Source organism: Gorilla gorilla, chromosome 3 (genome assembly GCF_029281585.2).
Source record: "Gorilla gorilla gorilla isolate KB3781 chromosome 3, NHGRI_mGorGor1-v2.1_pri, whole genome shotgun sequence".
Classification (NCBI taxonomy): Eukaryota; Metazoa; Chordata; class Mammalia; order Primates; family Hominidae; genus Gorilla; species Gorilla gorilla.
In genome coordinates this window covers 173,976,775-174,000,487 of record NC_073227.2, presented here as the reverse complement: position 1 = coordinate 174,000,487, position 23,713 = coordinate 173,976,775, and the positions used below count along the sequence as shown (strand labels likewise).

The following is a 23,713-nucleotide window of genomic DNA, read 5'->3' as shown; positions in this document are numbered from 1 at the left end:
CATGGAAATATGTGGATCTCACAGCCCAAATGTGTTATTGTTAGCAGTTTTACTTGACAATCAATTTCCTCCAATGATGGCCTTTCCCTTCCAAGTTTCTGTGGGGCTCTAGCTGGGGACTCTTGGCTCCGCCTGCAGCTCTGGCCTCAGCCTCCCACCTCGTCCCCAAGTCTCTCGGGCCTTCTTTAAAGATTGCCTGTGGTGGTGGTGGGGCCGGTGCCTGGCTCTTTGGACAGTGGGGCTGAGAGCATCACACAGGTGGCCTCACAGGCCTATGGAATTCCTGGGAGTGAGGGCCTCATTAAGAGCCAACTTGGCCTTGACACCCACCACTGCCTCCCACAGCTGAGCTCACTTCTTGGCCAGAGGAGCGCAAACGTGGCCACAGGCTGAGCCTCCTTCTCTTAACTGGATAGAGAAAGGAGGGGTCGAGAACACAAAGCAATTCTGGGCTTGAGAGAAACCTGACCAATCCCTCAAAGAAATTCAGCTATGGACTAAGCTGCATTCCAACTGGAGGGGGAGAGATGACTCACGAGCTTTGCTTCCTCATCACCACCCGAAATGAAGGGATGTGAGTGGCCGGTTTGCTTTCAATTGATGAATTAAAGTTTTATTTGAAAGCCAAGCAACCCAGAGAGTTTTCTGGCTTCTACATTAAACCCAGAGATGACTGGAATTGGTGGTTGAAGGGCAAGAAAGGTAGCTGTTTTGCTCAGTATGGCAGCAGGCTTTGTGGTTATTTGGGAATCTGAAAGACCGCTCTGGGGAGGACCACATGGTTGCCCTGGTGCCAATCCCACAGTGACGGGAGCGGAGCTTGGAAGAAGGGAAAGGGAGGGCCGTTCCATCATCCCACCACAACAGAAGTCTCCTTGAAAGAGGACGTTCTCTTCTGGGAGCGGGAGAGAAAGACATTCAGGATCTTCAAGAGACTTTTAAATGGTATGACAGCCATCATGGAGGAACTTTACTAACAAAATGCTCTCAAGGCATTAATGTGAGTGTCAGGGAGCCTGTGCACCAAAGTAGCAGAGGCAGTCAAATGCCTCCCCCTGATGCTATGCAAGCCCTCGGGGCTGGGATGGCAGAGCTACTTTCCAGCAATCCCAGCCGAGAGCCTGGCAATACCACCTGGGCCAGATGTCCCCAAAACCGTGGAGATGCAAAGTGCTTTTCTGTGGTGAGCAGATGACTAGGTCGAGAAGAAGAAAAATAAAAATCGAAGCAACCCCGAGACACAGATGCTGCCAGACGTACCTTAACTGCTTTGTTGAATTTGGTACAGAAATCTCTAAATATCTGAAAGCATTCATCCAGTTTCATGGTTTTTTTGTCTTCACAGAAAAAATCTATAAGGGTGTAGGCCTCATCCTGGAGCTCTTGTTTCCAGCATTCCAGTTCCCTCAGCTTTTCTACGGCAAACTGCGGAAAAACAAACGAACACACACTGAGGAAACGTTGTCAGCTGAGGCGGCGCTGGGCACTGCATCCGGTGCCCAGAGAAGACGTGCTCTGGGGTTTCATTTCAGGTCTTGGAAAAGGAAGGTTTATTGCAAGGCCAATGCAATCAGAGCCAAAAGGAAAATAATTCAACCCAGAACAAACCTCGGGGAAAGCAAGGTGAAGTTCCGTGTGAGACCTAGACTAAGCAACAAGATAGATTTAAGAGCTTTAACCTGCAGAATGTCACTAACAAAATGTTCACTTTTAATGTCACTGAAAAAAATTACACAGGTATACAACTGGTTTTCACCAAGGAAGATCCATTTTGCATCTGTTCTTCTTCCTCTTAAAATTGAGTCTTATACTGGTCAAGAGTTTACTTTAGGGTCCCTGAAGCTACTCGCTCTACTAATGCATTATCAATTTTGCCCCACTGAGAGGCTGTCTAAGCTTAATCCCAAATGAGCTCTGTGAGGGTCAGGGTCACCCCCACAGGACCAAAACCCTCGTGCCTAAACCCGGGGTGCTGATCCAAGTCAGCTGGGAAGCTTGGCAACAGGCCATGCCTGTATTCCTCCCGTTCAATTTCACAGGTTTGGGGTGGACCCAACACTAATATTTTCTGAAAGCACCACCCCAGGAGATTCTGATGGGTCCCGATGGCTAGGCATTACTGTCCTTTACAAAACCACCCTCTTTGCTGCTTCATTTTCTCCTAATTCTTCTAGGACAAATAAGTCTCTGAGGCCCCTATGCATTCTGGTACTGCCTCAACACAGAGATGGGAAGAAAGGAAGCTTGTTTTCCTCCAATGAGTTCCAAGGCCTTCAGCATGGAATCTGCCATGTCCAAGGATCACACACACTTCCCCGATGGCAGTTCAGTGACAACATGGGGAGCTGCATGAGGAAGCAGTATAGTGCAGAGAAAAAGGGCTCCACAGCAGCCACAGCCCATGAGAATGAACATTTGGAATCACACTGAAGTCTTATGTTGAGACAGGGTCTCACTCCATTACCCAGGCTGGAGTACAATGGTGTGATCATGGCTCACTGCAACCTTGACCTCCTGGGCTCAAGCAATCCTCCCACCTCGGCCTCCTGAGTAGCAGGGACTATAGCTATGCACCACCACACCCAGTTAATATTTAAATATTTTGTAGAGACAGGGTTTCCCTATGTTTCCCAGGAAGGCCTCACACCATCCTCCCACCTCAGCCTCCCTAAGTGCTGGGATTACAGGGGTAAGCCACTGAGCCTAGCCTATGTTGCTTCCTTGTTTACTGGGAAATAATGGTTATATGAAGAAGGAATGAATGAAGTATGTTACTTTATGAAATCACATGTATCATGTTTTTAAAAAAGGTTATATTTGAAAACATTTTTTGAGTGAAGTGGGGATGGGCTGGGAAATGGTAAAGCTAAAGTTGCCCACTTTGGAGGGGTAGAACTGCTGTTTGAACCTGCGTGGAGAGCTACAGAACCTACAGGGAAATTCTGTGAAGACGCCACCTATTACCCACTCCAACCCACTTTCCCCCTTAAAAGCCCTTCTCTTAAACCAAACACACTCAAGAGGTAGTAAGAAACGAAAACTATGTAGGAAACCAAATACCAGAGAAAGTAACCACCTGAGTCAGTAGCCCAAGGCAGTGTGTGCATTCATGCTGTATTTTTCTTTATGGAGGAATGGTATTAATGAAAGGATAAATCTTTGCCTGTCATTCTTCCACAGGGGGAAAGATGGATTCCAGCCAAGAACAGCTCAACTGCAGAAAAATAGGCCTCTTGACAAGAATCTACATGGGAGCTCAGCTCCACCTCGTATGTTTCATCTCTAGATCCTGTGGGGATTGACAGAGTACCAGGAAGGAAAATCTTAAACACACTGAAGTCACCCTTTGGACTTGGGAAAATGAAACATTCTGAATGTGGATCTGAACAGTAACCACACTTGAAGTTACCGGGCAGGAGTTCTACATGATTAGGGCCAGAAATGGAAAAGTTCAAAGCTACACTGGCAAAGCAAGAATGACAACAAGTTAGCAGCTGTAGTGTCCAAGTCAACCTTACATCTCTAACTTGCCTGCTACACACCGAAGTTTCCAACAAGTTTACTCAGTATTTCTTACCCCAAGGGTGAAAATGCTGAAATAGATCTGCAAAAATGTGTTCCTGTTATTTTTCTGCTCTGAATCCTTGAAGAGTTCCCCACTTCTTATGGCATAGAGTTTGAGTCCAGCATTCAGACTGGTGTTCAGAGACCTGAGTGCCCTGACCCTGACCTACCTTGAAAAATTTTATCTCACCTATTCAAAAGGAAGTTGAATTTAAGAAAGAAAAGTATGCAGCTGTATGAAACGTTTTACTTATAGAGATAAAAATGACTGGGTTGGTGCAGTGGCTCATGCCTACAATCCCAGCACTTTGGGAGGCGGGCGGATCACGAGGTCAGGAGATTGAGACCATCCTGGCTAACACAGTGAAACCCCATCGCTACTAAAAATACAAAAAATTAGCCTGGTGTGGTGACATGCGCCTGTAGTCTCAGCTGCTCAGGAGGCTGAGGGAGGAGACTCACTTGAACCCAGGAGGTGGAGGTTGCAGTGAGCCGAGATCGTGCCACTGCACTCCAGCCTGGGTGACAGGGCGAGACTCTGTCTCGGAAAAAAAAAAACAAAAACGACTGCCAGAAAGAAGTGTAAAGGGTTAAAACAAGACTGACTATGAAAAGCAGTCCAGAGGTGAGGCTAAGTCAGAGCTGTTCTTCATCCTAAGCTTCTCTGTGTGAATATTGACTGAGATGGTAATAGTTAATATGAGAACTTGGAGGAATGAAACATCCAGAATTTTAATCTTGATGTGCGATGGTCCTTATTCTTGATTTTCTGGATTTGTTTAATGCATTTGTTTACTGTTCAGTATTTTTGTGGTATTGGTGGTGGTGTTTGTAACAAGAAAATTAGTTTGGTTTTACTTGAAGGAAAATACAGAGCACATGTTTAATAATGAAAATAAACTCACAGCGGAGCCAAACAAAATCAAGCATCCGCCGAAGGTCATAATATTTTGAAGGAGCTGAATTAAGAAGCGAAGGCTTCAGCTGGCACAACCTCAGGAGCACACTGTTCCTCCCCAGTGCCAAGGGCAGCCCTGCTACATGATTCCACCTCACAGGTCTCAAAACACTAACAACACTTCAGGTAGCATAGCCTTTCGCTGAAGACTAAAAGCATGAGATGGTGCCTTTTTTTTTTTTTTTTTTTTAATAAGGAAGATAAAAGAAGTATGTCAGACTATGCGATTAGTGAGTCACAGTGAGCTGTCACAAACATGTCCACTCTGCTGTTTTTTGTTGATGTTATTTGGAGCAGCTCCCGACACACCCTGTGGGCCCTGTGTACTCCTGGTGTTGACGGGCACAGCTCTCATGTGTTCTGCTGCTCTCATTATAAAACATGCCAAAACGCAGCTTGTTTCTTCAACATAAACAAGTGAAGAAATGACAGCCCAAGTTCTAAGGCATCTTGATTTCTGTGGAACTTTGTTCTGTTATCCAAAAGTTTAATTGGTTTAGAAACAAAACTTGAGTTGCCAGGTATAGCCCAAGTGCAACTCCATGGCTGATACCAGTTCACCACAGTAAACTGCAATCGTGCAAACTGAGCAGTGAACAACAGGAGCCTCACAGAAGCACTGTCCCTAAACAAATACATCAGGCTTGGGCTGGGCGCGGTGGCTCACACCTGTAATCCCAGCACTTTGGGAGGCCCAGTGAGTGCGGATCACCTGAGGTCGGGAGTTTGAGAGCAGCCTGGCCAACATGGCAAAACCCCGTCGCTACTGAAAAAATACAAAAATTAGCCAGGTGTGGTGGTGCATGCCTGTAGCCCCCAGCTACTCGGGAGGCTGAGGCAGGAGAATTGCTTGAACCAGGGAGGTGGAGGTTGCAGTTTGCCGAGATCGCACCATTATACTCCAGCCTGGGTGACAGAGCAAGACTCCCTCTCAAGACAAACCAACAAACAAGTCAAACAAACGAAAAGACAAAAAAAATATATATCAGGCTTAGATCACATTTAACATCCTCTGCAAAGAATGGGCATGGAAATACCAAGTTCCTCTGACTAACTTGGAGAAAAAAAATATGAATGGGAACTGCTGCTTCCACAAATACACCCATGCAAATTTAACCAGCCCCGGGGTGCTGCTGGGAGATGAGATTAGAGGGACTGACTTGAGTCACCTACAAACCTGAAGAAAATCTTCCATCTGCTGACAAAGTTCACCATCCCGCTGGATGTTTTCTTTTAGTGATTTTGTCCTGACAAACAGCAAGTGCAGTTCTGCCTCCGTGTTCTCCAGAGATAATCTAAAAGAAGAAAGAGGAGAGTGGGCAGTTGGAACAAGGAAGCCATGTGTCATGTAGGTATATTAAATAAGACTAACTGTTGTTCAACCTTGGAAACAGAAGGGGAGAGCTACTGTGATGATATTTACCTACCCCTGTACTTAGATCTTTTGTGTTTCCTCCTGTTTTAAGAAGTGATTTGTTTCTAAAGACATATACTGGTTCAAAGAGAGCAGGTTGTAACTGTGCTCTTGATGGTAAGATAATCAAAACCATGGGATCTGCAAACCTTTTCATAAACTAGCTCTGAACACCTTTATGCAATAAGCATTACAAACTAAATGCCAGCGGCTTCCGGGATTCATATGCTTTCCATGGGCCACTAAACACAAATACGAAACTCTAACCCACAAGAAGCAAGGCAATATATGTTGATAATTCTAACACTAAGGGTAACAGTGAGAAAATAGCAGATTCCATGAAAATAGCAGATTCCACCGGTGGCCAGAGCAAGCTTTCTATATTTTACAGAGAACTAAAACATAGCTAACAAATGTGCAACTTTTTTTTTTTTTTTTTGAGACACAATCTCCCTCTGTCACTCAGGCTGGATTGCAGTGGCCTGATCTTGGCTCACTGCAACCTCTGCCTCCTGGGTTCAAGCAATTCTCATGCCTCAGCCTCCAGAGTAGCTGGGATTATAGGCATGTGCCATCATGCCCAGCTTAATTTTTGTATTTTTAGTGCAGACGGGGTTTCGCCATGTTGGCCAGGCTGGTCTAGAACTCCTGAGCTCAAATGATCTGCCCACCTCAGCCTCCCAAAGTGCTAGGATTACAGGTGTGAGCCACCAGGCCCAGCTGATTTTTATTATTATTATTATTATTATTTAAAGAGACAGTCTCACTCTGTTGCCCAAGCTGAAGAGCAGTGGCAAGATCATGGCTCACTGCAGCACTGACCTCCTGGGCTCAGGTGATCCTCTCACCACAGCCTTCCAAGTAATTGGGATCACAGGTGTGTGCCACCACACCCAGCTAATTTTTAAATTTTTTGTAGAGACAGGGTCTTACTATGTTGCCCAGACTGGTCTCAAACTACTGGTCTCAAGCAGTCTTCCTGCCTTGGCCTCCCAAAGTGCTGGGATCACAGGCATGAGCCACCACAGCCAGCCCTAATTCTGCAAATTAACAGTTGGATTGATTGCAATGCTTTTGTTATATACATCAAATCAAGATAGGCAGAATGTGGGCCTGGCATGGTAGCTCAGGCCTGTAATCCCAGCACTTTGAGAGGGTGGGGCGGGCAGATCACCTAAGGTCAGAAGTTCAAGACCAGCCTGGCCAATATGGTGAAACCCTGTCTCTACTAAAAATACAAAAAAATTAGCTGGGCATGGTGGCGGGTGCCTGTAGTCCCAGCTACTTGGGAGGCTGATGCAGGAGAATCACTTGAACTCAGGAGGCAGAGATTACAGTGAGCCAAGATTGCACCACTGAACTCCAGCCTGGGTGACACAGCGAGGCTCTATCTCAAAAAAAAACAAAAGATAGGCAGAATGTGAATGATGGTTTTGTTACCCAGAAAACTGAGTAGGCGAAACCTAAAATGCATGTGAAATTCATAAATTAGGATGCATTCATGCTTCCATTGTCAATTCAAATGTTTCTTTGTGCAATAAAGTTTTCCACCTTCACTGGTCACCGGCACATATCTGAGACCTGTTTGTATTTCACAAGTGTATTTCACCTTCCATTTCAAATAAACAAGCTTGCTGAATAGGATTTTTCTAAGACAATATCTAGCTCCAATCCAGCTCTGACCAGAAACGCCATTTCAAAAATATAATGCTAATTTCTATCTATATATCTCTTAGGAATATTTTTATACTAATTACAGTAAAAATGTTCCCACACAAATTTCTTTCAGTAAGTCAAAAGTTCCTATCTTATAAGATGTCCATTCTTTTTAGAGAACAATCTAGAGATCTGTAAACATGAATTATAAACTGTTTACACCTTTGAACTGATAATCCCACTTTGGGAAAGACATGTAATCTGTGGCTAGATATTCATAGCATCAGTAACTTTTGAGGTACAGGCCAGTGGCAGGGCTGTGAGCTATGGTTCATTTATTTATATGCATATGGTTCACAGATGTCATAGTTGGATACACTCAGTAAGTATATGCTAGGAACTGGCTTGACACATGAGCGGTGGCTGAACCTGCTCATGAGAACCAACTGTGGGTGTCTCTTCCTAATTTGCATTCAGTAATGTATGTCAACAGCTTGACATCAGCCATGGTTACGGTATTTACAACACAGAAATCAGCAAATGCTACAAATCAGGACTTTTTTCTCCAACAGCTGGTTATTGAACATTTACCGTGGGATGCGTGGATGTAATATAAATTTTAAAACACATATACAAAAGTCAAAATAGTATATACACACAGAGTCTAGCTACATTAAGATACATATCTACATTAGGATCAGAAGCAAATTAGAGTGATGTAATTAGAGCCTTATGTTTGGCAGATACTTTCTCTGTATGTGCCTTTCTCTGTGAGTGACTAATTTAAAGTAAAATCATTTCACAGCTCTTGGTACGGTTCCAAACTCTTTTAATGCAAAGGAAAATAAATGTATCATGTTAGATTCTACAAGGAAACAGTGAAATGTGGCCATGAAAGTTTGATTGATATATACCAACTCCCAAGGAAATAGGTGGTGCTGTTTAAGCTCTATCTCTTCGGCGTGGAGGGATTTGAAATTCTTAATCCATATTTTTTTATACTGATGATATTCATTAGAATAGACTGAAATAGTTTCTTTAGTTTACAAATAAAGATTAATTTTTCAAAACCCCCAAATTCCAAAGGTGCACACACACCTGTGTTAAGCAAATGAAGGACAGTCTGAAAGTTCAATGAAACAAAACCTTTTAGACTTCAAACTGGAATCTAAAAGTTTTAACTATTTATCAGTTTTCATAAAAAGGTAAAGAATCTTGAATTCTCACAATTCACTTGCTCACCTAGCAGTCTTCTGAACATGATGCAATTTTTCTGAAAAGTTTAGAAGAATGGTATCTTTCTTTTGGGCTTCCTGGAACAAAAACAGAATTTTCTCTATGTTGATAAAACTGGAAGGAAATAATTTTCTTAGGGCTTAAAGGAATCTTAAAATCACTGCTCCTGTTTTTAAACTTGACACATTCAAAGCATTTCACTGAGACACGAACTCTGATACTCTTAGTAAGATTTGCTAGAACTCTCCTACTCTCAAGATACATTTAACTTTCCAGAGTAATTGATCTTGACACAAAATACAATTAATGAGCATTTGGCTGCAGCTCAGCAGGGCCCCTTGTTTCTAAATGAATCCAATATATCCTGGTTAAATACCACCCATACCTGTGAGCATGCCTTTAAATGAACGAGATACCTTCAGCTGTTAAACCAGTTTGCAAACAGAGTTTAATCAGAAGGTACAGGAGCCATGGCAGTGTTTGGATTCTTCACCTGTTCAGAAGGTGAGAGGAAGGCAAGCGGGAAGGAAGCAATGACTGACCCAGGAGGCTTCCCCACATGGACAGAGACCAAGTTACCCAGAGGGCCTGGACACTTGGATTCAGGAGAGCTTTGCCCGAATACTATCCACGACCCTTGCTGGGCAAGGAACACATTTTCTTCTTTTAATGCCTGAAAATTAACCTTTCAATTAAGTCCCAAGCTAAACATGGCCCTTTGTCTTCTGAAGAATATAGTAATAATAGTGTGTATGGTTATTTATGGAGAGCTCACCATAGGCCAAACATTGAGATAAGCACTTTATGGAGTCAGCTCCTTCAGCACTCTCAATTACCTAGTTTTGGGGTAAGTTATCACTACTCTCACCATTAGATGAAGAAATTGAGGGTCTTCAAGTTTAAATAACTTGCCTGAGGAAGTACAGCTAGCAAAGGACAGTCAAAATCTCCCAGTCCTGTCCTGTTCTGAAGCTCACATTCAAAACAAAACTGCACCACGGCTTCCTCCCCAGGTTAAAGCTACGACTACAGCACTGATGTCAAAACAACTGAGTGATTCAATGGAGGAAAAGCCAATCAGTTCAATTAGCTGAGATCATTTCAAAACAAAGATATAACTGTCCTTGATTTTCCACTTTGTACCTCACTTTTTTGGTGTTATAGAGATCCAGTCAAAAAAAAAAAACAAAAAAACAAAGCAATGGATAGGGTCAGACCCCAAACCCTGTGCTAGCAGCATGGCGCTCAAATGCACGGTTCATGGAGAAAGACAGAAGTGACCCTTCTACACATAACTGGTCACAAATCTAGTCAATTCCACATCAGAAATATTTCAATCCTCCATCCTCTATTCTCTGTCCCTATGACCATTACCCTCCCTCAACGCTCACCGAAAATTACAGCCAACTTCTGTGGAGGTGTATTCCTATTTCTAGTTCTTTCTCTACTCTAACCCAGCCTCCACAGTGCCTTATTTGCCTAAAAACGAAAACAAAAGAGATCCAGGCAAGCTATTACACTGTGCACAAACTCCTGTTGGTTCCCCACTGCTAAAGCATGAAATCCAAATTCCCCACCTTTGACACTTAAATCCTTCATAGCTGGCCTCACCAGCCTCTCTGCTTCACTCTCCCACTTCCCTTCAGCCCTATAGCCCTGGGTGCAGTACAACTCAGGAATCTGCTAATGGTGCTTCTACAAACAGAACCGTCTTGGAACTCGCCATGCCCTTTCCTAACCCTGCTGGACACCATCTTATGCCTGGGAAAAACTTCACTGCCTCCAAGGGGTATTCATATGCGTTCTCTAAGTCCTAATCATTTCCACATACCTGTGCAACAAAGTGCAGGAGATTCATCCCAGGTTTGTTTGCTTTTGTGTCTGCCAATTTGAGCAAAGAAGACAGTTTAAATCCTACTGCATTGCCGGCATACCCTCCCTAAAGAAGACAAATCGAAAAGAAAAAATTATGTATACATATACACACACACACACACACACATACACACACACAAACACCTTTAGATAGACAAGGTTGAAAACATAACATTACAATTGTTTTGGATTTTACTTACTGCATTCATGATATTCCCAGCCTGGAGCACCAAGTGTAATATTGAATGTAGCTCTTCACATGACATCAGTTCTATCAAAAAGAACACATCACAGCACCTTAGAGATGCCTTCAGTTTCAAATGCACAAAAGACAGCTACCACATCCAAGTTCAAGTGTATCTGAAGCAAACTGTGACCTTAAACTGTATATAAAACGGAAAAAACAAACAAAGCAATACATTCTATGGGATACCTAACACAACATTTGCTACCGGCAATCCGTGTCATAGTGTTTACTTGGAAATCAAATAGGTATGATAGTTAAATAGCACAAAATAGTTCAATAATAAAAATTTTCAATTAGGGAAAAATGCAAAAGCCTAATGCAAAGCAGTATCCCGTGAGATAGGAGTTAACTTCCTTCTCAGCAGTTATTTAATTTTTCCTTGTATATCCACTACCCTTTGAGTATGCAGTCTCAAAGAGACAGCATTTATGGAATATGAAAACTAACAGCAAGCAACGTTTTGCTTAGTCAATGAGTTATGAAGAGATAAAAAATAAACAAGCTGGGAGAACATGTAAATAACTAGCAAAGCACAAACCGCGAGGGCCCAGGCATCCAGGGAATCTTTTCATTTTATTCAAAGCCACACATTTCATTTGGATTGGCTGAAAGTTTTAGAAAGAAACTTATCATTGTAATATATTGGTAAACTAGTTCTTTATTAACACCAAATCCTTTGTACACCCATGCAAAGAAACAAAATTTAAAATTTTTAATACATTTAGAAAGGTAAAAAGAAAACATTAAAATTACACTATCAAATAATAAAATGTCACTGACATTTTTAAGTTAATATTCTCCATTAAGTCTGGTAATACTTTCAAAAAATTACAGTTGGATCACTGCCTATATTGTGTTATCTAAGAAGGCCAGTTTTGGAAGGATGACCAGATAAGAAATGTTTCTACCATGCCCACAAGTTTGCATTGCTCAATATAAAAACACATTCCTCCAGAACAAACCTTCCAAAGTCGCTGCAATAGTGTGTATGGAAAAAAAGTTTAAAGGCCTCTATGTTGAAATTTTTAAAAATCTTTTTCCTTCTTAGTCTCCTCTCTAAAATGAAGAAAATACGATGGACCAAAGAGAAAAATTTTATCTCAAAACAGGCCAGAGCAAGTAAACAGGAAAACCAAATAGGAATAAACAATTCTAAAACAATAACTAGAAATCCAGAAAATGACCAAAAGGAAATCAGGCTGGCACTGACGCATGCTGAAAAGTGTGAAGGTCAGGGAGGGCCAGAGAATATGGCCCCGAGCTGAAAAGAAGCCAGCTGCAACTCCGCCGGGATTCTTGGTGCCAAGATGCCAGAAACCAAAGCTCCCACCCCTCCGGAAGGAGACGGCAGGGCAGCTCTGAGAAGAGGCTATCCAAGCTGGGCCGGCAAGAATTTAAAGAGTTTTTCAAATAAATGAAAATGGCCTATCTGCCCCTCTCAAATTTAAATAGCTCAGCAGAAACTGGAGTATGGAGGAGTGGGAGACGACACCACAGAACAGAAACGTCAGGAACCCTGGCAGAAGAGTCACACGGTTGACCCCAGGAAAACAGTTCTGCTTCTGGAAAGGCTGGGTCCCAGCCACCAACAGAGGCCACGACAGGGAGGAGAGAGGCAGCTGGGCCAGGGGCCCGGGCTTTGTGTACGTGCACAGCCCACACCACACATGCACACACCACATACCAACATACACAGAGAAAGCTCATCCAGGAGAGGAACAAGAGCAAGCCGTAACCAGCAAGGTTGACTCTGAAGCCTGAGATGAAAGAAACTCCCTTCTGTGGGAGGGTAATACGTAAATTAACATTCATTACAGGGGAAAAATGTCAATGGAAATCAACCTTAAGTGCATCCCTAGTAACATCTCATTTCCCTTTTAAGGGTATATCAGAAATTCAGGACTTTCCATGTCCAATTTCATTTGGCTTTTTAAAAAAACTGCTATCAAAATTAATAAAAACAAATTCTGCGAAGAATGATATGTTGACTCACCTTTTATAGCAGCTCTTAAAACTGTTATATCTGTATATAGAGAAGAGCAAGAAGGTAGAAATTCCTTCTTTAGCACCATGGCTTCAATCCGAAGTGAATAGCTGAAAAATAAAAAAGTAAAACTGTAGAATTTGATGTCATTAGTTTAAAAATCTTACTGCGTGAAGAATAATAACCAGCGACTGTATCCTTACTTTGGCACCTGAATTAAGCCGTACAGAAAGGAATCTGCCAGAGACAGCTTCGACACATCGCCACTAAACGCTTTTAACTTCTTTACCTAAAAGACAAATGGAAAGGGGGGGGTATATAAAATCACTTACGAATAAAATTTAAGATTATTTAAATTTCATCTTCCAATTCTTCTAAAAAAATAGGATTTTAGTGCTAAATTCAAATTAATTTAGAAAAGACAAAAAAGGAAATCCTCCCATCTGCTATTTGGTTTTTTTAAAAGAAAAATACAAACTCACAAATTTGAAAGCAAAGAGCAAGCGTCACTTATGTAGCTATAGATACACAGTCTCGTGTAAACTGGAGAGCTGGAGCCAGCAGAATCCTCAGGAAGGTTCCAAAAGGGAGGGACTAAAAAGGAATCAGTTCTAAGGATGAAAATTTTCTGTAAGCAATAATCTGGAAATGAGATCATTGGGAGAAGAAATAAAAGACTGTAGAGTCATTATAATATGGTTCTTTAAGTCATAAATGGAAAAAAAATCTTATTTTGAGTATTTTGTATATAAAATACTTAGACTGAGTAAGATCTAACACAGATTTTCTTTCAGTGGTCAAATCCCACTTCACATATAATAGCTTTAAAGGAAGAGACTATTGTGTCTTCAGGTGAGTACGTATCTGCTCTTCAGCAGGAAGACAAATAGGAAAATTGCTTAAACAACGGGACGATCATTGTTAAGATTGCCCCCAGGGACCCTGGCAGAAGAGTTGTACTGTGGATGCCTGGAAAGGAGGTCAGCTTCTGGAAAAGCGGGGTTCCAGCCTGAAAAGACTAGGCAATAAAATAGTATGTACACTAGGATGTACATACTATATGTACATCTATTTCTATAAATTTTTTAAAAGGTATCTATTAACCTCCAATCCTCCCATGCACACACCTATATCCACAGGAAAAAGATGAAAAAGCCCCACATCTCCAGGTAGTGACTCATGCCTGTAATCTCAGCTCTTTGGGAGGCCAAGGCAGAAGGATCACTTGAGGCCAGGAGTTCAAGACTAGCCTGGGCAACATAGGGAAACCCCTCCCCCAAAAAGCCCCACATACACTAGGTGATAGGATTACAGTTGTCTGCTATTTTCTTCTGTTGCTCATTTTTATTTTCTAAGATATCTACAATGAACATGATCACTCTTTAAAAAATAAACTAAACTAAGTTTTTAAACACACAAACAATTATTCCTTCAACCGTAATACAGGAAAAAGAGAAGAGTTCTGACAACAGGTATATAGCCAAAAAGCAAATAGGTGAGAGTGGAGATGAAAGGAAAGTTTTCAAACAACATTAGATCACAAATCATGCCTTCCCCACACAGAACACTGGGCCATTCCCATGGCAAAACCACTTCTAAGTCCACTATTTAAATAGAGAGTCATCCAACAAAATTCTTTATGGTAAGTAGTACCTTAATACTATTAGTGAAGTGTACAGCCTATCTTTGCAGCTAACTGTTGCCAGTAAGTAGCTAACACTTCATATTATTCTTTATAAAGCTTATTCTCTTCCACTCCCTTGGTTATGATTAATAACATGATTTTAAGTTCCTTGCAAAATAGGAAATGATAGTTCAAAAATATAAAGAAAGGAGTATTTGCAAAGATCCACAAACTGAAACATCTACCTCAATTATTTGAAAATATAAAATGTAACACTTCGAGTTTACACCCTAGTATTAAGTCTGACTCTTAAGACTATTTTCTTCTTTTAGGACAGAAAATAGCCATTTATATAATTGCATTTCCCTTACTGGTAGAGCCTCAAAGTGAATTGACCATTTTTAGCCTTATTAAATTTAAGGGCACATGGCACTTCTGGTTTAGCTAAGCCCAAATCAGTCCCTGGCTTCTGTGCTGAGAAACCTACACGATGAATTCTAATCCCTTCTGAACTAGAGTTGAACAATTCACTATATATGGGCAGGGGCAGAGGGAAGTTGTATAAGACCATATATGTAGCACGTGTGAAGCCTCTGAAAATCACAGCATGGTTTTCAGTCTAAAGTGTAAGAACAGGTCATGCTAAGTAAACTCGGTAAATGTTTCTATTAAACATGCGCTAAACTGTAACTGAACAATGATTAATCTCCTTCACTTACGTAAAAAGCTAAAAAAATGTATGGATTTCAAGAGAAGGGTGATGGAAAGACCGTATTTAATTTAAACGCCATGTATACAGTTCTTTGTTCAATTTCAAGATGAGATTTATGTTCTTTAAGAGGGATTATTGTATCTTCACAGCGGCAGGGAAGTAAAAAAGAAAGGTGAACAGACCCTATAATTATTATGCATTCTCATTACCAAAAAAAACATTTATTAAACTTGGTTAGGCATAACTTTGTGGGCTGAGCCAAGAGACACTCATTATGGCCCTGGTTGTGCCTGGTTGCTGTCCTAACAGTGACAGCAGGCTCCTTCAGACTCTGACACTCCAAAGGGCACACCTCCTTCATCCTATCTAATTCCAGTCACATGGCTTGAAATGGCAGGATTTCCCACAAACACACCCACCCAGCAGAAGACCCATGAGCTTCCTGTCATTCCCCTCCCAGCAGCAGAGTCAACCAAGAAGGTGGGAAAGAGATACTACAAATGTCCAGCAGAGGCAACTCAAGCTGCTTCAGGAGAACAGAAAGTTTCTACCACGTCTAGCACCAGCCCACAACAGAGGAAGGGCTGGTCAGGCGCGGTGGGGGGGTTCCCTGGCTTGGGAACTCCGTGCTGGACAAGAACACACTCCCAGAGTTTCATTTCTGGGCCCACCTTCTTCCTCTGCAAGTGTGAACCTCTATTAGAGGAAAGATGAACAAACACGCCAGATAAAAGATTTGTGGTAGAGGGCAGAGAAATTCTCAACAACAAATTAACCTTGGCTTCGGTCGGCTTGTCAGCTGAGAAGGCAGGAGAGAAAAGGGCTGTTTCCGTTTATATCTTTCAGCATGCTGATAAGATTACAGTATTATTCAAGTGACACTTATTCACACCAGTACTTTGTGATAGCAGAGGTGATGAAAAGGCTGGCAGGCCAGCAGTGCGAGGCGGGGTTTTGACAACCTTTGCCCTTCCTTCCTCCAAGGCAGGCAGTGGAGTGCAGCAGAACCACACTGGGCTCAGCGGAATCAGGGCTCAAGTCCACCCCGCTGCTGTATCACTCAGCAATCATGTGACACCAGACAAGGTATAACTAACCTGTGTGAGCCTCAGTTTCTCATTTGTAAAACAAGGAGTGTCTTAAAACATTGCTGCAAGGATTAAATGAAAAATACACAAAAGAATCATAGCTATGATTGATTTTTTTATGTGCCAGGTACTAGGCTAAGTCACTTCATTCTGCCCTGTCCAGTCAGTGCCTGGCACATGGGGGCACTCAATAAAGGTTTAGTCCTTACTTGTGCTAAAAATGAGCACAGAACGTTACACATAGGCTGAGAGCCACGTGGTTATGTGTCCACTTACGAATTTATTAGCATATTTCTGCCACATTCCTAAACCTCTCTTATTTGGCCCTGTCTCCTCCTTGGCCTCTTCCGCATCCTCCAACCTCCATCCAGAGACCCAAAGACTCCAGGGTTGGCCCTGGGTCTGACTGGTGCCAGGGGACACAAAAAAGTTTGTCCTTACAGTGGGCAGCAGTCAGGGAGCGGCTTCGGCTTTCCCCAAGACCCCCTCCCACAGCACAGATACCCGGGAGGGTTTAGGAAGCGGCTCCTGCCGGCTCTGGGGACTGTCAGGGTGTTCCTGCTGAAGGAAACTCCCAGTTGAGTTTGGAGGGTGTGGTGAGCTGAAGCTCAGAGTCAGTAATGTAAACAAGGAGGCGAAGTGTGACCAAGCACGCCAGATATTCAGACTGAGGATGACCCCGCAGCAGGAGGTTGTGGGGAGAAACAGCTGCTGCCTGGTTCAGTGGCTGGGAAGGCACTTCAGGGTCCCAGGCCAATACTTTCATTTCAGCAGGACCCCATCTCCCGGGTTAGCTAACTGGGGGTGACAGAGTCTCGGGGATTCAAGGCAGTGCCTGGATGGGTTTTCATCACCTTGCCCTCAACAGTCTTCCTTTTGAATTATATCCCCCACACAACCCAAAAATACAAAGTTCTTTTAAATATGAGGTTTGACAGCTTACTTGCTTCTTTGAAAAATCCCTTTGTATTTTCTAATCACCTTTGAATTTTAAATGAGAAATGAGGATATTAAGAAAATTGTATTCAGTTTCCCACCTCACCACTGCATGAAGCTGAGCTGGCAGCCTCCCTCGTGCCTAACTTTGATTTAGTTAGCAATTTAAAGCTTTTCAGAGCACTTTCACATGAGCTGTCAAGTCTGATCCTCACTTAACAACACGATGAGGTCAATTAGGAGTGGGTACACAGAGAGGTCCTAAAGGAGGCCTGAAAACAGCCCAAGCAGGAATAAGGTTTCAAGAGCAAGTACATCATTTTAAAACTCAAATTAATTAAAAACTATCTATCCTAACAAAGATTTTGGAACTCCTATCCTTTACAGAAAAGATTAAGGGCTGTTCAGTATGTACAATCCAGGGTAAATTATGATTTAATGTGCCCTTCCTTTAAGACTTCAAGACTCTACTACTAACATTAATAACTGCTGCTAATTAATCTTGGCTTGGGTTAATTACACTTAATGTGCAAAGAGAAAACCTGAGGGAGAGAGAGCGGCCAGGTTAATAGGAACACCTAGATATAACTAGATCTCTAGTTACTCACTAAGATCCTAAATTTGGCATTGTGACTTTAACATTAATCAATGTAAAAGAAAAAATACAATTATATCTCTCTTGTTATTAATGACACTAAAGTAAAGCTACATACATTATGTCTGGGAAGAAGAGTGGGAAAGGGGAGGGAGAAGTCAGAAGTGCCTGTGAAAAGGATAACATATTAAAAAGTCACCCTTACTTTTTACTTATAAAAGTTGGCCAGGTGCAGTGGCTCATGCCTGTAATCCCAGCACTTTGGGAGGCCAAGGTGGGTGAATAACTTGAGGTCAAGAGTTCAAGACCAGCCTGAACAACATGGTGAAATCCCATCTCTAACAAAAGTTAGGCGGGGCGTGGTGGCATGCACCTGTAATCCCAGCTACTTGGGAAGCTGAGGCAGGAGAATCGCTTGAATCCGGGAGGTGGAGGTTGCAGCGAGCCGAGATCACTGCACTCCAGCCTGGGCGACAGAGCAAGACTGTCTCAAAAAAAGAAAGTCATCTATTACTTTTACTTATAAAGTAAAAAACTTTGTAAGAATCTATATTATTTAGGTATCTATAAGCATAGGTATTTGTGTAATTTCTTACTGAAATTTTTCAAGGAATTTTTTCCTTAGAAATAAAGGACAATATCAAAATTTTGGAAAGTTTTATACAACTGTTTTTCTGGGTTTTTTTCCTATCAAGCTCCTAACCATTCAACAATGCAGTTAACTCATTCAGTCCAAGCAAAATAAATAACTTTATATCATGGTAGTATGTATTACTATCACAACAATTTCCACCTTTGAGTTAATTATGTAGACAAGATTTTATTAACAGTTTACCTACCTCCCCAAAATTTTAGAGCATCTTTATTCAAAAATGATTGTTTTCATCTTTTTTTTAAAAAGTATATGGATTATAAAATAACCTGGGTTTATACTATGCAAAGGTCATCTTTAGATGATAGAAAAGGAATCCTTTTCTTTGGATGATGAAAATTTATTGAGCTCCCACGTGCCAAGTGCCATGTTAGATGCATTAACTAGGATTTCATCATCTTGACAATCCAATGAGGTCAGCATCATTATCCTCCCTTTACAGGTGAGGAAACTAAAGTTCACAGGAGTTAAGAACCTTGCCCCACTTTCTCAGTTAAGGGAATAGCTCAAATCTGAATCTAGATTCTCTGACTCCATAATCCATGCTTTTTCTACCAGGTCACTTTTTACTTTTATGTGAGAAAACTCTGGCTCTGGGTAGGAAAGTGCCCTTCCCATGTGAGCATGTGAGCTTTTTTTCTTTCTTTTTTTTTTTTTTTGGAGACAGATTCTCACTCTGTCGTCCAGGCTGAAGTGCAGTGACATGATCTTGGCTCACTGCAAACTCCGCCTTCCTGGTTCAGGCAATTGTCACACCCCAACCTCCTGAGTAGCTGGGATTACAGGTGCCTGCCACCACACCGGGCTAATTTTTGCATTTTTGGTAGAGACAGAGTTCCATCATGTTGGCCAGACTGGTCTCAAACTCCTGACCTCAGGTGATTCATCTGCCTCTGCCTCCCAAAGTGCTGGGATTACAGGTGTGAGCCACTGCTCCTGGCCCTCCATGTGAGCTTTGACACACTTAAAAATATTAAGCTTTTATGATCACTCCTACCATCTACAACTCATGCGCTGAATTTCTTACCTCTTCTGACTCTGGCAAAAACTTAAGAAATTCTCGCAAGGTCTCTGATCCATAATGCTCAGTTTTTCCTTGATGAATATCTTCTACAATGGACCGAGGAGACCTTGAAAAGACAATGAATCACATTCCGTTTCACGTTTGCTGGAGTGCCAACAGAGGTGCAAGCCAGTGGAAATTAAATCTCCTCCACCCTCCTTCCCACCCACCTCCTTCCCAGTCTGGCTGGCAGTTTTGTGTGAGCGCTCATAACAGCCCCACTGCCTCAAAACAGGGAACCCAACACTCCACTCAAGGGCCCTTCACCCAGAGCACCATCCTCGGGCATCCCAAAAAGGCTGAAAGCAGCAACAACCATGGGGAGTTTCTTTTGTTGTGAGAAAAATAATCCTCTTTGGTCTCACTGAAACCCCTGCGCAACCTTCTCCTTATACTTCAGAACACAAAACTCTGACCGCTATTTGACTCATCAGTCCAACCTCCACTGAAGGGGTGACACTAAAGGTGACTCTAAAGGTGCCCCTGATGGGACAGGCTTGAATGGATGCCCTGGGGCAATTCTCCATATACTTCAAGCTGCTATGTTATGTTTCCCTGAAGAAAAACAGCAGAAAGTGACAGTCACTTGCAGACACATCAAGGCATGCGTCTAAGAAGGATTTGAAGGTGTGAGGAATTTGAATTCCAGCTCAGTCACACCCACAGACTTTGATGCTGACAGCAGGGATATGACTAAAGTCTCAAATGTGTGCAAAATCTTACTTCTTAAATTGCTTAAGAAATATCCCAATGTTCATGCTCCGTTTTGCGTCCAAAATAGTAATCTGGAAAAAAAAAAAAAATAAGGACACATAGGATTACTAAATTCAAATAAAAAGAGATGGAGAAAGAAGATAATTAAAACCGATCAAAATGCAACACTAATTTATCAGAGAATAATTCCCAATGTATAAATCTGGTGATTAACAGATATTCCTAACATAGTTTTACAAATATTAAAAGATTATCATCTCCCCAAACTTTCTACAGTGGTATTATATTTCCTTAAATGTAATAATAACACATACCTACTTTAATATTATATAACTTTTAATATACAGATGGTCCTGACCTATGATGGTTTAACTTATGATTTTTCAAGTTTACTATGGGTTTAGTGGGATATGAAATGCATTTTCTTTCTTTTTTTTTTTTTTGAGACAGCGTCTCGCTCTGTTGCCCAGGCTGGAGTGCAGTGGCACCATCTTGGCTCACTGCAACCTCTGCCTACCGGGTTCAAGTGATTCTCCTGCCTCAGCCTCCCGAGGGCAGCTGGGACTACAGGCATGCACCACTATGCCCGGCTAAATTCTGTATGTTTTGTAAAGATGGAGTTTCACCATGTTGTCCAGGCTGGTCTTGAACTGTTGACCTCATGTGATCCACCTGCCTCAGCCTCTCAAAGTGCTGGGATTACAGCCATGAGTCACTGTGCCCAGCCACATTTTCAACTTAGAATATTTTTGACTTACAATGGGTTTTTAGGATGCCGCCCCATCGTAAGTTGAGAAGTATCTGTAAAGTCAGTCATCCTTTAGTATCACAGGGGATTAGTTCCAGGACCCCTGGGGATACCAAAATCTAAGGATGCTCAAGTCTTACATAAAATTGCATAGTATTTTGCATATAATCTATGCACAACCTCCTGCATACTTTAAACCATCTCTAGATTACTTGTAATACCTAAGACAATGTAAATTATGTTATGTAAGTGGTTGTTATACTGTATTTTTAAATTTGTATTATCTTTTATTGTTGTATTGTTATTTTCTACTTTTTTCTGAATATTTTTGATTCATGGTTGGTTGAATTTGAGGATGCAGAATCTGCAGTCATGGAGGGAGGACTGTAAATATACACTTTAAATGTTTTAAATTTAGCAATCTCCTCTTAGAATAATATCACCCGCATTTAAAAGCCTCAATTTAGAAATGGATGTCTTGGCCTAACAAGAATCACGTGAGATTTGAACTGAGAAAATACAAAACAACTCTGAAGATATGGCAGATTGAGTCCCAACCCTGATTTATGGACGTAAAAGAACCAATAAAGTCATATTTCAGAAACAGCATTAAATTTTTTTCTAAAAGAAAAATTTCATTTCATTCAAAAAGTTTACATATGTCCAATAGACCTTTTAGGAGGGTGTAAGGTAGTGTCCTACATTTTATTTACTCACAATTTTAAAAAGAAAAATCTTGTGCTGTATACATTTCACCAAGGCTAAGATACTTTTTTGTTTGTTTGTTTGTTTGTTTTTGCATTTTCCTGATCTCTGGAATCAGGATGTGCCTTACAATACATGGCATCTTTTTATTTAATGAAATATGGGATAGCTATTCTGTCAAAACCCAGATTGGGCTGCAGCAGGTTTTCACTGATCAAAATTTCAGGTGGCTTTATCAGACTAGAAATTAGAACTTTTTTTGGCTGTTAAATACAGAAGCCATTTCTGTCTCTGGATGTAAACATCCCGGCTGCGTGGAGGAAAGATAACCTGAAAACTGCTGCAGTTTTTTCCCGTTTGTTTTTTGGTAAAGGGAGACTAGCTAAAATAGGAATGTTGTTATAATGCTCTTCCTTTCCAAATGTATGTGATTCACTGTGAACAAAAGAGAATCAGGTTTCAGGCTAAATTCCTGATCTCTGGGTCTGCTTCTGAGTTTATAACCAGCAGCGAGACTGTTAACCAACGTTAATGTCACTTCCTGGCTATAAGGTTAAATTTTTACAAGAGTATGGTTGCCTTCTTTTGAAGACTAATCTTTAACAGTCACATTATTTACTAACCTAGGAGTTTATTTCATGTTAACACAATCACCTGCCAGCCATAAAATAAAAACTCCCAAGCTGAAAGGGCAGCCTCCTTATTGGAATCCTATCTAGGGACTGCAGTTCAAGTTCAGTGTAAAGGGAGGAGAGGAGAGGAGAGAAAGAAAGGGTGAGAATAAAACCTGTCAAACTCAACACCCTTTAAAAGGTCATACCAAAAAAGGAATCTCAATTTATTAAGACAGAAAACTGGGTTCATTATAATTAATAAATTAAAAGGCCATGCATAAGAATCTGTATATTGATATGGTTACACAGCACGTTCAAAGAACTTCCTCTGCATTCACCTAGGATGGATAAATGACTTGTTTCGTATTCCTTTCATGAAAGTGCCACCTTCTGCTACATTCAACCCTTGACTGAGTGCTCTCCCACACCCCACGTGAACCAAGCCCCACGCTCATCCTGTTCACCCCTCAACCCTCTGGGACTCTCTTCACTCAGCCTAGATCCAGAGACATTGCTGCAGGAAAAGTGAAGGAGAAAATTACTCTTATGATCTCTACTGGACAGGTAAGGAAACTAAGCCTCATAGACATCATTTTATAACTTTCCCAGAGCAGAGTTGAACTGATAGGTTAGCCTGGTTCTCTCTGACTCCTTTTCACTCTAGTTTCTGTGGGTTTTCATATTACTGAGCTTCCTATAGAGACGTAGCAAATGTTCCCTACCAGCATGGTGCTTGCATTGTGAGTTTTCTCCAGGAATGGGGGCAGATGTGTAAGAAGCTATACGTGTGCCTGGCCAAGTCCCCTGGTGACCCCAGAGCTGTATCTGAGAGATGACAGATGGGAATCATGTTCTCCCCAGGCAAGAGAGCCTCCAGGGGCCTGAGCCCTGGCCCTACAGGAGCAGCCCACGGTGCCCCAACACAGGGGCAGCCCAGCTGTAGAAGCAGGTGTCTCTACAGCTCAAGCTGTGTTTCAGAAACAAAGAGAATTGGGTGATATTCCTAAGGGAAAACCCGAGCTGGCTGTGACTGAGCACCTTACAGGAAAAACAGAGCCCAGCACTCCACCCAAACAACATTAAAATGAGACAACTGATATCATTCAGGGACAGTCCCACTCGCTCCCGGCATCCTCAGATTTGCCTGGTGTCTGAGGAGTCTCTTTCTCCACTTTATCGCATTCGATCCTTCCAAAGCAATGTTATAAGAGTGACTGTTGAAGTCCTTTAAAGAGGGTTATCACTGCACATGTAAATTAGCTTATCTCACTTCCCAAATGCTTGCTCTCTCAAAGCTGGGCCATTCAGAAACAAAGCCGGGTCAGTCA

General features: G+C 41.8%; 1 protein-coding gene across 2 annotated transcripts in view; it reads right to left on the bottom strand.

The window, feature by feature from the left end:
• The window catches only part of FHDC1 (FH2 domain containing 1), a 43,803-nt gene that overhangs the window by 5,900 nt on the left and 14,190 nt on the right, over nucleotides 1–23,713 (bottom strand). For both annotated transcript variants that reach the window (XM_055385095.2, XM_004040516.5), the window contains exons 3-11: nucleotides 20,328–20,389; nucleotides 19,569–19,671; nucleotides 13,138–13,223; nucleotides 12,944–13,044; nucleotides 10,904–10,974; nucleotides 10,660–10,767; nucleotides 8,835–8,905; nucleotides 5,700–5,817; nucleotides 1,261–1,425 (exon numbers count right to left, since the gene is read on the bottom strand). In XM_055385095.2, coding sequence (XP_055241070.2) covers nucleotides 1,261–1,425; nucleotides 5,700–5,817; nucleotides 8,835–8,905; nucleotides 10,660–10,767; nucleotides 10,904–10,974; nucleotides 12,944–13,044; nucleotides 13,138–13,223; nucleotides 19,569–19,671; nucleotides 20,328–20,389 — 885 coding nt within the window. The remainder of the gene's footprint in view (nucleotides 1–1,260; nucleotides 1,426–5,699; nucleotides 5,818–8,834; nucleotides 8,906–10,659; nucleotides 10,768–10,903; nucleotides 10,975–12,943; nucleotides 13,045–13,137; nucleotides 13,224–19,568; nucleotides 19,672–20,327; nucleotides 20,390–23,713) is intronic.